The 15,875-nt window shown below is 47.1% G+C and overlaps 1 protein-coding gene across 1 annotated transcript in view; it reads left to right on the top strand.

The window, feature by feature from the left end:
* LOC144140310 (bone morphogenetic protein 1-like) overlaps nucleotides 1-14,263 on the top strand; it is an 892,396-nt gene extending 878,133 nt beyond the window's left edge. The window contains exons 17-18 of the mRNA XM_077672292.1: nucleotides 3,757-4,065; nucleotides 4,511-14,263. Of these exons, the coding sequence (XP_077528418.1) occupies nucleotides 3,757-4,065; nucleotides 4,511-4,777 (576 nt within the window). The 3' untranslated portion in view covers nucleotides 4,778-14,263. The remainder of the gene's footprint in view (nucleotides 1-3,756; nucleotides 4,066-4,510) is intronic.
* Nucleotides 14,264-15,875: the final 1,612 nt, after the last annotated feature.

Here is a 15,875-nt window from a genome sequence, read left to right as displayed (position 1 = left end):
AGCGAGCGTGCGGCGCTATCACTCCGCAGGCGCGCATGAGAGCTCTTGCCGCATTGGTTAGCGACACTGTCGGCAAGCTAACACCGCAGGGTGTTTTCGCTCGCCTTTCCGGCTGTCAAAGCCAATTTACGGGCAGCCCGCTGTCAGAAGACGGCTCAACTCCAGGCGACACCGGAATGGCTACGTGCTCGGCTGGCCGTTGCCTACATCGAGTATTTGAGCTTCAGGTGGAACGCTCCTTTGCGGTGCCATCAGTACGCTTAGCTGCACCGTGAACATCATTCAGTGTCTCGACTGCCGGCTCTGCTCCAGCGTTGCTACATTCTGAACTCGCGTCCGGAGAAATACCCTTCGTTTCAACGGACTCGTGTTGCCTCCTGTTTCAACGGACTCGTGTTGCCTCCTTTCGCTAACGTCACGGTTTTGGCTTTCCCGCGGAACGCTGTTAGCTAGTGAGCCGCGCGCGTTCGGGACGGTAGCCGTTTTCAAGGCCTCCCGTGAACCTGCGCACTTCGAAGATGGTGGCGAAACATACCCGCTCACATTAGGGGCCTTACACACAGTGTACTTACGCTTCCCTCTGTCGTGAGCCTCCGGAAACACCCCATCCTCGCTATCTGTCTGAGTTTCGCCGTTGCTCTGAGAGGTGGCGATACTATCCTTACATGAGCGCTTCGCAGCGAGCTCAGCTGATTCTTTCCTAGGCAGTTTCTCAAAATTGTACCCCGTGTCGCGTAACAGCTGATGCGACGTGTTCGAGAATAGGTAGCTGCATTCCGGAAGAAGTTGTGCGGATACTGCCGCCTGCATGACAAGTTCACCAAACGGCCCTGCGATGCTGACCCTAGCAATCGGCAGGAGCACGTTTCATGCTGCCACAGCCGGCTTCACCCAAACACACTGCCCCGTCAGCTGATCCGGTTCAACGTACGAAGGGTGGACCATGTCTACCATCGCCGCGGAGTCGCGAAGAACTCGGCACGGTTTAACGTTGACCTCTAGCTCACGTTCGTACGGCTCCAGAAACTGCCTGCTGTCCTCACTGTGATCTAGTACGTGAAAGACGAGTTTGCCCTTCTAGCAACTCGCAGCGAAATGTCCCGTCTCGCGCAGTTGTAACACGCAGCCTGACTGCGCGCTTTAAAAGCTTTCTTTCTGCGCTGCTCCTCAGCGTCTTCTGCTTTTTTTTTCGTTTTCGCGGCCAGTTTTCCTATCCACGACAACGACTTCCCTAGTTCCACCGCCTTCAAGGGGAACTCTGCCTCTCGGCCCTGACTTATCAGGCCTCGGCCTGAACTCGTTTTGGCTGTCTTTCGGCCCCTGCGCACCTCGACGTGCGACGAACTCGTCGGCTAGCTTAGCTGCCTGATCCACAGTATTTACCCCTGGCCTATCTTCTACCCAGAGTCTCTGGTTCTCCGGTAGTCGGCGCTAAAACTGCTCGAGACCAAAGCATCCAACTGCCTTGTCGTGCTCTCCGAAAGCCTTTGCCTCTTTGAGCCACTCTTCCATGTTAGCCCTCAGCTTGTAGGCGAACTCCGAGTACGACTCGCCCTTATCTTTCTCGGCTTCACGGAACTTCTTGCGAAACGCCTCTGCTGACAGCCTGTACTTACGCAGGAGGTTCAACTTGACTTTCTCGTAGTCCTCCGCCTCCTCCTTTGGCAAGCGGGCCATCACGTCGGATGCCTCACCTGGCAAAAGCGTAAGCAGCTTTTGCGGCCATGAGTCTCGGCTAAACTGGGCCCTCTCGAACGTACGCTTGAAGTTGACCAAAAAGACCGATGTATTCTCTTACCTTGTAGGGTCGCATTAGGTCACTTATTCGCAACGTAGGTCACTCAATCGCCGCATACTGCACGCTTGGCGCGCTGCTGTCACTCTCACGCCTAGATTGAGATGCCTCGATGTCTAGACGCCTCATTTCCAGCTTACGCTGTCGCTCCCGTTCTCGCCTTCTATCCTCCCGTTCCTGTTTCTGCCTCTCCAGCTCCTGTTCTCGCTTTTTCTCCTCGCGTTCCTCACGCTGGCGCTCAGCCTCTGCAGCCTGACGTTTAGCGGTCTCCCTGCCATTGATCATCTCAATGCACTCAGACAGGTCGTCATCGTCAGCCCCAACAGCGAGTATAGCCTGTATCAGCTCTGGCTTTCTCAGCGCGTCCGTAACATCCAAGCGCAACTGTTTTGCAAGCTCCAACAACTGCGGTTTTTTCAATGCTTTCAAATTTTTGGCCGATCTAGAGTACTGCTTTCCCACTGCTCCAAAAATGTTTTGCGCGAATAACACACGCGACAAAAACACACTGCCTATTAGCTATCCTCAGAAGCCTGGTAAAACTCAGTAAAGAAACGTTCCGCACTCACCAATGACCGCCATGAATTCGGCGAAGTCCGAAGCCGCCTTGACGTCCGTAGTGTTGGATCTCGCACCTCTGGCTCCAGGTGTTACGAAGTTGCCATCCGACCGCTGCCAACCAGTTGTTGCGGCCGGGTGGGCTGACCCGAGCCGAGCTCCGTCGCCTCCGACATACGTGTGGTAGCGTGGTGTAAAGTCAGCGGCCAGCAGCTGTTGCAGCCGTGAAGAAGTCCAGAAGCGGTAGGCTAACGTAACTGTTTACTTAATAGCGAAAGGTGAGCCGAAGCCGAAGAACAATGCCCCAACGGGCGAGGTAACAGTACAGGACTCGAGCAGAGCGACAGCACTGATTCTCTGCTCTTACAGGAATGGATCTACAGCGCTTGGGCGGCTCGTATTTATACCCAAAAGCGCCAATGGTCAAAACAGCGTTCCCTCTAGATTTGTGCACACGCTACGAACATCACAAACACGCACAGCGCTCTTTCCAGAGTTCGTGTCTGAGAGAGGGCAGAGATGACTCCGCTGCGATCGCGGGGCCTCTGTGTCCTTGGAGCGCGTTGGGACGTGCCTCACCGTGCCGGCAACCGTCGAAGTTTGAAACGCGCCGAAAGCGAAGCGTCTGACTCGGGCTTTGTCGAGACGGGAAAGCATGACTCACCGACACGGTTGGGCTTGTTAGAAAGGGGCGCGTAGTGGCTTCGCCGCACAGCCGAGGAGTGATAAGACGAAGCCCAGCGACGGGCTCAGTCATAGCACACGGCATAAAACGCTTTCGTGTTAAAAAAGTAATGCCATTTTGGCTTCACTGGCGGGAGAACAACCTTGCCTTTAAGGGGATCTACACTAAGGAGTTGCTGCAGGTCGGCTTCACCACAACGCTCCACAGCGGCAACTAAGCGACCAAATTCGGCCAAATGCACGAATTTGGCGTGAAACCTGGCATTTGATGGGATTAAATATTCAATCTCCGCAGGGACAAAAGCGAAAATGCTCTCCCTGCGTTGTTGCACACCGCAGATACTATTTCTACTCAATTAAATCTCATGCAGGGCCTTGTCATTCGAATCTAATCTCTCATTGTGTAGCGTTGTAAGGAAGCTGACCTGCGGCTCTTTTTTATTGTGTAAATGGAAGGCTTGATTATTTCAGACTACTTGGAGTTCGCTTAACTGCGCTGAAACTTCGCCCAAGAAAGTTTCCCAGTTGAAGCGCAGTATGTGAAAGTTCACCGCATGAATTCTCAGACAATATCTGTCAGCAAGACCACCTACGAGTGACGTTTCGTAGATATTTGAATTTGCACTGCGTGTAGGTTGGAGAGAGTGACTACAGAGTGGCGTGACAGTTCTCTCTTGCGGATACATGTGCGCTCTTCTTGCCTCACGCGAACGACGCAGGTGTTCAAGAGCGACGCCTCCGTGCAGCGCAAGGGCTTCAAGGCGTCCCACTCGACGGCCTGCGGAGGGCGGCTGCTGGCGACCAGTCGCACCGTGGAGCACCTCTACTCCCACGCCAAGTACGGCGACCAGAACTACGAGAACCGCGAGGATTGCGACTGGCTAGTCGAGGCCGAGTCGGGCCGCGTGCGCCTTCGCTTCCTCACTTTCGAGCTGGAGCACGAGCAGGACTGCGGCTATGACTTCGTCCAGCTCTTCGATGGCTACGATGACTCGGCGCCAACGCTGGGGAAGTTCTGCGGGAACAAGGTGCGCGCCTTTTGCCCTGTCCTGGCAGGAAACCTTTGGGACGCGTTTTCATGTCCACTTTGTAGCTCTTCGAAGGGCGTTGCTGAGGAAGGGATACCAATATTTGTCTCAAAAAGGCGTGCAAGGTGTTTTTTAGCGAGTCTGATACATTAGTTATTTTTGTCGGTGTTATAGCAGCAACATGAAACATCAGCTGTGCGGCAGGTAAGGGGCTTCACTGCGTATGTGCGCGTGCATAATCCCGAGTACACTGTGTTCAAAGTAGGTTCCCTTCTTCAGGAAACAGGCCCTATAGTTCAACCTTTCTCGCTTTCCATCCTGCGTACCCGAAGCCTGTTAAAAAGTGTCTTTTATAAATGCGCGCACTTCTACGAGGAACTGGCTTCTTTTGTGGCGATGTCGTGCACTGCATCCCGTATTGACCTCACTGGTGGCAAACATGCAGATGCTGGGCGAGTTCACGTCCAGTTCAAGCTTCCTGCTGCTCCGCTTCCGCTCGGACGACAACATCAACGCCAAGGGCTTCTCGGCCGCCTATTCAGCCACGGTTCCCGCTGGCGAGGGAGGCGGTGACGCTGAGGACTCCCCGCTACAGCAGCAGCAGCAGCGCTCCCCCATGCTGCCGCCCTACGCGGTGTCGTCGTTCGCAGAAGCGCGGGCACCGCGCCACCATCATCACCGGGACCGAAAGCTCAGACTGCACCGCCACTGAGGCACGCGCATCGGCACCACACAATCACCACTAACCGGCTGAGCGGCGGCCGCCGTGGCCGAGCCATGGTCACACTCCACAATCATTCCCGCCCGCAGCTTGGCTCGCTTGTGCACACCACCTCTGGACGTCGCCATAGAATTACCCTGCACAGGAGTGTACTCCGACGAAGTCCTGGGGCGATAGAAGCCACGAGGCACAAGGGATGGGCGGCTTATACTTGTAAGCCGGGCTTTTTTTTCTCACAGGATGTGATCAAGCGGCCCTTTGGTAAAAAAAGGACAAAAGATGGTCTGAAGTTAGTTAAGGGTATAAGGAAAGGGCCGCTGTCGCAGCCAACGCTGAAGTTCCTGAAGGCGCGTTTTGCGACAACTGGAGTAACAAGCGCGTGATGTTTATCACGGCCTAATGACAAGTGCAAAAAAACGTGTTTTGTTGCATGCGCTGAAACACTCTGCCATCAGCAGAGGTATGAGGGGTCTCAATACGTCTCTGGAGGACTTTTGTTGCGCTCGGCGCTCATTGTTAAGTTTTCCTGTGATGAGTTGTCTCTTTTTAAACTTTCGAATGACTTGTTTTTATCCGTGCTTATGTGGGCTGTAAGAGTGTTAGCATACGTGGAAGCGTTTGTGCTGGAGTAATACCAGTAGTGTATGGATCATAGTGCTGGCTGTCGTAAAAGTCAGAGCTTTACAAATGTGTCATAGCAAAAGTCGTGCGATGCTTGAAACGTAGTCTCAAGTTTCAAGGTAGAAATTTTATGCTTTTCGACAAATCAGCTTGCCGCTTATTACCACTTGAAAGGTGTCCAGGAAGTTTTTATTGTTTTACCTTACCACCCTATTTCTCGATGTCATTTTATAATGACGTTTTTGGAGAGCAAGCTGATTATGGCGCAGAATTATCTATGTTTAAAGGCCACGCACTTCAGCATTGCAACTTTTACAGCTTTAGTAGCGGGTGCCATCGTCACATGAAAGCTGAGAATACTTCTCCATGGTACGACTGCATGTTATTGTCATCTATAAATTCCCACTCATATTTAACTTATTTTGTGATTGTTATTATCACAAAATGAAAACATCTCATTTGCCAAAGCATCCGACGAACGTTTTCAAACACAGATTGCATTTTTTGGGTATGATGGGAGAAACAACGCCGCACATAGTAAACAAGTGAAAAAGCATTGAGACGCAAGTGCGATATATTGATATATTTGTCAGAAATATCTAACTGAATGTAAATTAAGGCGTCCGCATGTTTTAAATCCCTGTCATGAACAACATCATTTTGGATGTCCTTTGGCGGGAATGAAATGACAAAATCAAGCGCACTTGTGCAGCGACAGCCATTCGTTTTACTTTTTCAGTAGCAGACTGCAGCATTGCAATGTCCCATTGAAAATGCAATAAAAGTAAGAAACTGTTGAATACAACGTTCCAGCGACGTGGCTCAATAGAAAGAAGATAGGAGGAAAAACCACTCAAGGAAAGACGTGTTGGCTATAGTTGGAGCGTGATTTTGCTTTTGCAAAAGGGGGCTGGACTAGCCTATAACGCGCAGCCTAAGCTACAATGAAGTACTTTCAGAGTATGCTTGGGCTCCTCATTGATATGCGGTAAGTATTTGGGACCTTTGTCTCACGGAAATCGATTGAACTTTATTTGCGTTTAGCTTGCATTTCTGGCAATGTTCGTTAGTGAAGATAGACCTAACTGAAGCGTGAATGTTGGCAAAATACAGTGGTCCTGTACAACACGGAATTTGCTGACGGAATCACCTAGTGAGTAGAGTAGCCAGTCTTCATATTTTTGCCTGTGTGGTGCTTAAATCAGTATATGAAACATGTGTTGTGTTAACTGCGCATCGCGTTGGCTCATAGCGTTCGATACATTCATATATATCTTCATAGCATCACAAATTTTTGTGCGTGCAAAGACAATGTAAGAAGTACCGTTGTTTTTAGTTTTATTTACTTTAACGACATCAAGTAAAAATACGGTACCGCCTTCTAAAAACAGCAATAATAAGGAGAAAAAAATCAACATGCGAGCCTTTGTTATATTGAACCATCTGCGAGGCCTAGTTATTAAAATTGTGTCCACTGTTTAGAATTGGTAGGAATTCGTGGCTACTACTCATCATTTTCTGCAGTATTTTTGTGGTAGCGAACGCTTTGAATGTTACGAAATGCAGTTCATATCTATTTGATGAATGTTGCGCTGTCATGTTTACCTCAGCTATTGACGGCAGTAAATGCAGTAGTGAAATGGTCTTCTGATTTTTTGTTTATCCACTTTGAGGCATAAATTATAACCTGAAGAGCAATTATCTGCAATAATACAAGTGAAGTGTCTGTATGCATGTATATTAGCGGCTGCTACTCAGTGTAGGATGAACACAGAGCTTAACACGCGTTGTGTACACGTATCAAGAAACCAGCACGTTTTATAGGGAGACCTCACTTGGCCTCCATGTATGCAATTGTTTCACCCTAGCATATCGTTCAGCGAGATATCACAACATGAGAGCGGAGAGCTAGTGTCGCACCTTGAAGGCGTAAATAAAAGCTAGCATGTGATTAGCCTGCGACGTTGAAAGCGAACTATTCAGATTCCAAAAATGCAATCTGTAGGAAATTGTATAAAAATCAAGTGCCATTTTGAACCCACCACGATATGTCATTTTGATGCTGAAGGATGACTGAAGTGCGAGGCCTATCTAGATAATGTGCCCTGCTCTGTGCCCTTCATCAATGCCGTTTTTTCCGTACGGTTGCACTCGTTGCTTAACTCTTCTATCTGCATTATTAGTTTATACGATACACTAGCAATACTTACCTTATTATCACGAAAAATAAGAACACTAGAAAGGGCTGCAGCAGATGTCACAATGTCTATGTATTTCTGTACATTGAACTGAATCTTAGCAACAGAGTGCCTGTTTTGCGGCACTGGAAATGTTTCCCAAAAGTTTGCTAATTAGCTTTATACCCACCCGACGTTTCGTGGGGTTCGACTGACGTTACATTCTCGGTTACTGAAGTATGTATAAATCTTCACATCAACAAACGATTTCGGTCATAAATTTAGAAAACCTCGCCAAGACCATGCAAACTTATAGAACTCTCACAAAGCCTTCCATCAATGTGAAGGATGTTACAGAACCTTCCCTGTAATAACCCGTCAAAGTTTTACTTATTTGCAGCCTTTTCGGGTGTGTCTTAATTCCCGCGTTCATTCCTGGATCTTTTCTTTTTTTTTTTTTCATGCATAGTCAGGTGATACGTGTGTCGACTAGAGCCCCTAAAGCAGCCACGCGGAAATCACAGCAGCAGCTACGGAATACTAAATTCCTTCGCATTCGTTACCGAAGTCAAAACTGAGAACGCATGTGCCTGTAGTGAACTATGACCATTTCGCACTATTTCGAAACCCATGTTCATTAGATAGAGAACGCTAATGTTAAAAAATAAGATCTTGAACGAAACGAATGGCCGAAGCCAGAGAGGTGATACATAATTTTTTTTCTCCACGTTACAAACTATCTAATGACCTTACATGGACGTGCCTAAGAATGCGGAACGCCTTAACGAATTTGGGGCTGAAGGTTGTGTACAGTAATCATTTTTAGTTCAAGCGATTTTAAAAGCACTCGTACACATATCACCACATGCTGTTACGTAACTGACGTATACGTAGGCTGCCGTTGCGTACTCGTCTCCCTAGTCCTCTACTTGTTTGCAGTGCACAGAAAAAAAAAAGAACCTGCCCGAGCACCTCCCCAGAAGTGCATGGCCCTCATGGCACGTTGGCCAATCACAACCGACGCCTCCACACGCGTTACGAGGGTGTGCTGCGAACCAAGCGAGTTTCCCTACAAGCCCATGAGGTCAGCATTCCCGACAAACCAACCGATACGGAGTGGTGATGTAACCTACTGCTTGGCGTTCACGAGGGCTATCGAAAAATGCAGTACGCGCGGGTATGCGCGCGCCAAGGAGTCTCGCGCACTCAGCAGCTTATTTTGTACTTTATCGGAGTTTAATATGAGCCACCTTCTCGGCTTGTACATATATGAATGTATCCTAATACCCAGGGCTCTGCTCTATGTCGTCTATTGTACGCAGTGTGTTAGGCACGCGATTTTATGAAGGTCCGTGATTTTGGGAGACAATGTTCGCCTCTTTGTGGCAACTCTGTTGTGGACATTGCATGTCAGATCTTCGGTTGTCCGAGCCATGTGCCATTGCATTTTTTGTCTTCTAGCTCCTCGCACCATTGTCGTGCCTACATGTGTTAAAACAAGCAGGCAGGTGGCACTGCTTGGTACAGCGGGGCAGAATGCGACTGTTGGAGCTTTCTTCATTGCATTTACATGATTCGTCTTTAATCGAGCAGATTTAGGGGAAATTCCCAAAGTGGAGTAAGTCTCTGCGAAGGAAAATTTGACCACCTCAATGTAGCCATATGGCTGCATTGAGATCGATGTCAAATTTTTCTTCGCATGATTAGTCTTTGTATTCTCGAGCTGCTTCAATTTTTGACAGTTCTGAAACTAGTTCGCACAACGGTTCGTAAAGTTGTTCAGTTACATTTTTCCTGATAAGTAACAAGATTTTGACACCTTGTTCAAGGAGGCGTCAGGAATACAAAAAACATTAGCAAAATAAAACAAAATGTATCAATAAAACTTGATTCGGGAGGGCGAGACGCTCTGCTGGGAGGCTTGTGCATACATAATCAGAAATGTCCGATATTTTATCTCGAAGCTATACGTGCGTGTAAGCCGGATCTCTTTCTTTGTTGTTCTTTCGGTTACGAATCGTTCTAATACACGGCTTATAACTAACTACGTTAAGCGCTTAGAGTTCCATGGTAGTTTGTCCCAATCGTTGTTATCTCCTGTGACCTTTAAAGTGCCATGAGATACCGCACACATATCGGGTAAGTATCGAGTATCGACTAAGCCGGTTCACTATGACAGACGCTATTGCGGAGTTGGAAAAGGCTTTTCAATTACGTGTTCAATTACGGCAATGCACAAAGTTTATCAGCTCTTCAAGCTGTGTTTTCTTATTTTATGTTTATTTACTTGGGCAGAGGTGTGGCAGATGCACGTTTGATTAAGGCTGCAGCACTATGGAGATACGAAGGAATATCAGATTGGCTCCTGTTTGTGACGCACTTTCGAGACGACTGCGCTCATCTGTGTTTTATTATTCATTCTTACATGAGCCTATAGTTGTACCAGACTCGCAGCTAAACAATATAAGGCAGCTGTGAGATTCACAGTCTTCATAGTTGTGCAAATCGGGGTCTTCTGCACCTATATAACGCGGGAAAGAAAAATGTGCCTCGCTCAAACCCAATTTCTGCTAAGTGCATGGATGGCACCTCAATATACCCGCCGTAACAAATGGCAATGCATCACCTCACATCCCCTCTCTTGCAATTTGTAATCTCTCCCGGTGCTGGTATGTTCGCCTGCCTGGATCATGTCCGGTGTGACTGTGTAGGCTGCCGAGGTTCATTTGATCATGATTATTATGAAGCGAGGAATTTCAGTTTTGAGATTGGGTTAAATTCTAGTTGTAAGCACGGGGCCTACGTTTGCTTTGACGGAACCGAGTATTTTAGTTGCAGGAGACCATATTTAATTTTGACATCGGTACAAGAAATAAACTGGAGTAGCACTGAAAGTTAGGCGAGTTGGTAAATCATCATGGGAAAGAACACAGCGCGCGAAAAAACGGAACGACAGAAAGAGGCACATCGTAAGCGGTTGTGTTGTGCCTCTTTCTGTCGTCCCGTTTTTTTGTAGACGGTGTTGTTTCCCACCGTAGGTACAAAACAAGCACTTCGGGTGCGATGCAGAACGGTAATGAAGCGTGTTGGTAGGCCGCACCCCACCCCTTAACCGGCCTAACCGATACCATACCACCCTTATTTACTAAATAATACAGGGAGGTGATCCAAGAGAACATTTTACAGTAAAAATATATCTCGCCGGTCTCGCAAAAAAAAGTTCGTTCTGCTTCGGATCGAACCCAGGCCATTCGTTCCAAAATCCTGTTCTAATCATTGCTGTACTCGGGCCGAACACCGGTCGCTTGAGCAGTTGCTCAAAAAAACTACGAGTGCTCCAAGTGAAACAGTAGGCGGCGCTGGGTGTGTACAGTCAGTGGCGAAATTGTGCGCACAAGGATACGGAATTCTGCCTGCAAGAGTTACTTTACAGCCGCACCTGAACCGCTCGTGAGCTTGCGTGATCGGGTTCGATTTCGCTTTCAGAATTTTTCTGTTGAACCCTTTCCTAAGCACTTCACGTTTTTCAGCCCTCCTTGTTCCTATTTCTTTGCTGAACAAATTGGGTCACAGGAATGCGTGGTATGCTTGAGACCACAGACAATTGGACCTGATCTAACAATCTTCAGCCACTGGAACTTATGTACCATTCGTGCACATTACAGGTGAATAACAGGCTTGCCAGCTTGAATTCTTTGCATGCATATCTACCTACATATGTATTTTGGGGGAGGTTGAAGTGCAATTGGCACATGTTTGTGCAGTGTGCTTGCGGTTTCTTTTGACAAATGCTTATACACAAAGTCAACAGCCGGTGATAATTTATGTTTTACTTTTTCCGGGATTTCGCACTCACGATGACAGTGGGTGGAGAGATTTCATTGACGTTTATATATCTCTTCCTATCTGCACTATGTTCAGTCGTCAGAACTGGATTGCTTGTAAGCACGTTTTTTCCACGCGGCAGCTTTAAAGGGCATTATACTTATATTACAGGGCTGCTGTGTTCGATTGTCGTAAACTCTTTCGTTTGACGTTGTGAAGTGTATTCTTACTGATGAACGTTGCATTTAGTGTGTCATAAATAAGTGTATGGTTCTGCTACAGTGGGTTTACTATTTTCTGGCTATATTTGTGTGTGATTAACTTTGGGTGTGCGAGCGTTTTTCTCAGAGTTTCTATTCGGATGTGAATCACGTCGACATGCCCATGCTCCGTCTTCACTCTCTGTTACAAGAAAGAAGCAATTAGTTATTCTTGTGAACGTGGTAAACAGGCAGGCAACAGAGACTCCCAGTGCGTATGGGCGGTCCTAAATTTAAATGGTACACGTGAGGAGGTATCCAGCGTACTGTATAATTGTATGAGTGAATACAGGGTGCAGCCTAGTTGGCTGTAACACAGGAGCCACGTAAGGTTATGCGAGCTGATCCGACACCTCAAGCCAGCTGCCTGTGTACAAGGTGGTAGATCTGTTGCCTTGGCTCCGCAGAAAGTGTTAACCGAACCCAACTAGTCGAATGGCTTCAATCGTAGCAGTAAATGGAAAGTGATAAAATTGATTGATTGATTGATTGATTGATTGATTGATTTATTTATTGATTCATCGGTCGATCGATCGATCGATTGATTACCATTCCAAACAAAAGTAATTCTAAACAAAAGTCTTAAATTTGAGGTGGTAAGTTGAGGTACCCAGCTTCCTTCGTTGTGGTTGAAGAAGTGTTTAGAAACTACCCGAAAGAAGAGACAGCAGAGGAAGCACGCAAGTCACATGGGGAGACTGAAGGGGGTGCTCGCTATCCGGACTGGAATGAGATGGAAGCATGGCCACGCAAAGGGCAAATGGGGGCTGACCAAATGACATCATGATTATTTGCCTCTAAAAGCGTGCTTCACCACGCATCGATAGGCGTTGCGTGTTCCCAGGGTCACATTCGTCACCATGATAGGCAAAGTTACGTAAGCTTTCTCTAGTGTTAATTCAGGAAGCCAATGGTATGGGTGACGTACGCAGGATAACCAGGGCAAGGAGGTAGTACTCAGACATTCATGGTTAATTCGTCTGTTGAGTGCTAAACACGGGGAAACGCCTGCGTTTGAAAGCTTTCCAACCATTGATGTTATATATTTTACCCTGGCGTGGTTCGTGGTATCATCTGTGCTCGGTAGAAGTGATGCGTATAAATTCCCGAACTGTAGAATAAAACATTACGTCCACTAGTAGCCCCATGCATGAACCTCAACTAAGTGACCAGTGCACAGTGCTACTAGACCTACGTCAATATCGGCTGCAAGGAGAGTGGGCAAACAGAGAGAGAGTAAGAAAATATGACAGAGGAAATGCAAGAAATAGCGAGAGAGCGAGAGAGCGAGAGAGAGAGAGAGAGAGAGAGAGAGAGAGAGAGAGAGAGAGAGAGAGAGAGAGAGAGAGAGAGAGAGAGAGAGAGCGATCAAAATTAAGAAACTCAGATAAACGGAAGAGAAAGAGGAGCACTTCACATTGATGTCTACCCGGCACCTATGCGAGCTTCTCTACACGTTGCAGGCGTGCTTGTTAACGGGCGAACATCAGAATATTGGAGCGGACACAAACCGGTGCAGCTATTCATTGTGAAAGGTTCAACAATAATATTTCAATAATGTCATGGTACACAAAGCTGCTCGTATTGTCATTTCAGTGATGGTTATGACGTGAGTGCGTGTGTGCGATTTGTACACGTGTAATACCACGCTTTACGTTTCCGCCATTCAGGAAATGAATGTAATTCTTTCTTATATGCGAACGTCGCTTCTGTGCCCGCACGTCACTAACCACACCAGCCGACCCCTGAAAATCGGTGGGACATATGTGACTTACTAAAGCCGTGCATGCAGACGATGCAAAAGTGCTGCGCATAATTGCGTGCGTGCGTAATAGCCACTTGTAAAAAAACATTTAGACGCACGGCAGTAATAATGATTTCTTGTAGGCACCATCATACCGAGAATGCGGTCAGACGTGCTTGTTTTTAAAATTACTGCACAAGTACGAAAAATCGGGCTAAATGTGGAAATTGATGATTCTATTTTCATTTCATTTCACCGCCAATGTCCAACAGTCTTAGAAGGATTCTCTTGTATACGTTTTAAATTTGTGTTGTTACTTGGAACTGGTAGGCGTTGTGAGAGGCGATTTTGAAGATTTATTGAATGGTGCCCGAGGTCCTCACTGTACGGAGTTGATACGAGTTTGCGCGAAATTGTTCAGTTTGGTGGGTATTCTCTAGGCCAATAGAGAGAAATATATGTGGGATTGCCTTGCGCAAATTATGAATGCCATACCTGTACTCGACGATGAAATCGCATGACGGCTGTTGTGGCTCCAAAGTTGCATTTTTTCCCTATAACTGTGCAAGTGACTGATATCAGCTGAGTTCGCGAACAGTGGGTTGTTTTATTCTGTCTTTGGCTTGTATAATTTTCACAGTTCGCTACCATACACGCTACGACGGTATTGGTAACGACATTGTGTAAAGCAAGGAACAGCTGTATTGTTCTTCTACCATTTATTGCATTTCACTTTGTACTTCAATGGGTACGCATTACACGAGCTTGAAGACTATTATCCCGCCACATACAGATAAAAATGAATCCAGTGAAAAAAGACACGAAATAAAGAAGTACCACACCTACACGATTTATTTCCTTGTCACTTCCAAACAACCCGTTATTTTACCATTATCGCTTCCATTTCTGGTATATTTGTTTTTTTTTGGTCATACAAAACTTTGCGAAGATTGACTGTGACTTCCTAATAAGTGTCAGAGACATGTCTACTCACTTTGAGAGTTTAGATTGCACTACCTTAATCAGAGTTAGGGTGAACGCGGGAGCGCGTGTCATTGCGCAACGCGGGAGCCGCCTGTCGGCGTTCCAGGTAACTTCGCGCGCATGCGCAGTTCGTTTGCAACGAGGCTATGAGATGCGCATCCGAAGTTACCCGGAACGCCGGCAGGCGGCTCCCGCGCACGGAATGACACGCGCTCTCGTGTTCACCCTAACTGTGATCAAGATAGTACCTCCGCAAAAACGTTTCCCTCATTGCGCACAACCTCTTTGCTTCGAATAACAAACATGGTGTTCCGCTTAAAAAATATATAAAACTACCGGTGAGTAAACACTTTGCGGACTAAAGTTGAAAAGCGAAGGATGGCAAAAGTGTTTATAGAAAGCAAGGAATGTTGCTGTCACAGGTTGTAGAGTCGCCCGAAAGAAAACACGATCACGCCACAGTGTTCCTTTGAGTATGTACCACGCAATATGACAATGCACTCACTACCCAGCCCTGCCAACACTCCCCGCCCATTCCTTCCCTGAGATATGGGAGAGACTGTTGACCCGCTCTCGACTGGAGGACCAGTCCCTCCTGGTGACCCGAGTGAAAGTGGCTAAGGCAACACAAGTATTCCCGTACCAGAGCTCCACTTCTACTATCCGGCTTATTAGGATGTTTCCTTTCTCCCTCTTTCTCCAGGAATGAAAGTTTTGCACATGCGCAGTAAGGTTGGAGTATGCGCGGCCACAGGTCATGCTGCGGTGACTTTCACTATCCCTCGAGGCATGCACACTTCGCTTTTTCGCCGGCGGAGCTATATGCCAGCAAATGGCTGCTCCTAGCTTGGCGCGCAGGACGAGGCTGTTCGCGGTGACCTGGCTGTTATCGCTGCATTACCTGTTAGGTGCACAGAGCAAAGTAGCGCCCCCACTACGAAGGCAAACAAATTCAGCGTTCTAATTGGTAAAAATAGCTTAGGAAGAGCTAATTGCAAACGTTCAGTAATTTTGACTCACTGAAAGATGAGACAATGACAGAGGGCTTGCCACACACTTGTCTCCGAGTACGTAATAAAACAAAGGTGGGAACAAATTAATCCGGTTCATTGATGAAACATGCACAAATAACAGCGGAATAGTAACTAATGTATATCAAGAAAATTTCGTACACGACGCGGGATGTGGAAACCCACGGGCTGTATATCACAAGAATAGAGATCCAAAGTTATAGCAGTGCTACCACGAGGTTCCGTTCGAACTTCATAGGGGGGAGGGGCTTGTTGAAATTCGCAATTTTTTGTCGGTTCAAAAATTTGGTTGATTTACTCAATATTTTAAATTCGTTTATTCACTGGTTGTTCTTTAACCCTTGAGTATGATCCAACTGGCCAAGAAAGCATCACTTCTTGAGTTTAACTTGTGCCTAAACTCCTTTTTTTGTTGGGACGCATTCCTGTGAGCATTAAAATCTCGGC

This window comes from Haemaphysalis longicornis, unplaced genomic scaffold (genome assembly GCF_048455015.1).
Source record: "Haemaphysalis longicornis isolate Haplotype H1 unplaced genomic scaffold, Haemaphysalis longicornis Haplotype H1 scaffold_1, whole genome shotgun sequence".
NCBI lineage: Eukaryota > Metazoa > Arthropoda > Arachnida > Ixodida > Ixodidae > Haemaphysalis > Haemaphysalis longicornis.
This window is presented reverse-complemented; position numbering and strand designations above follow the sequence as displayed.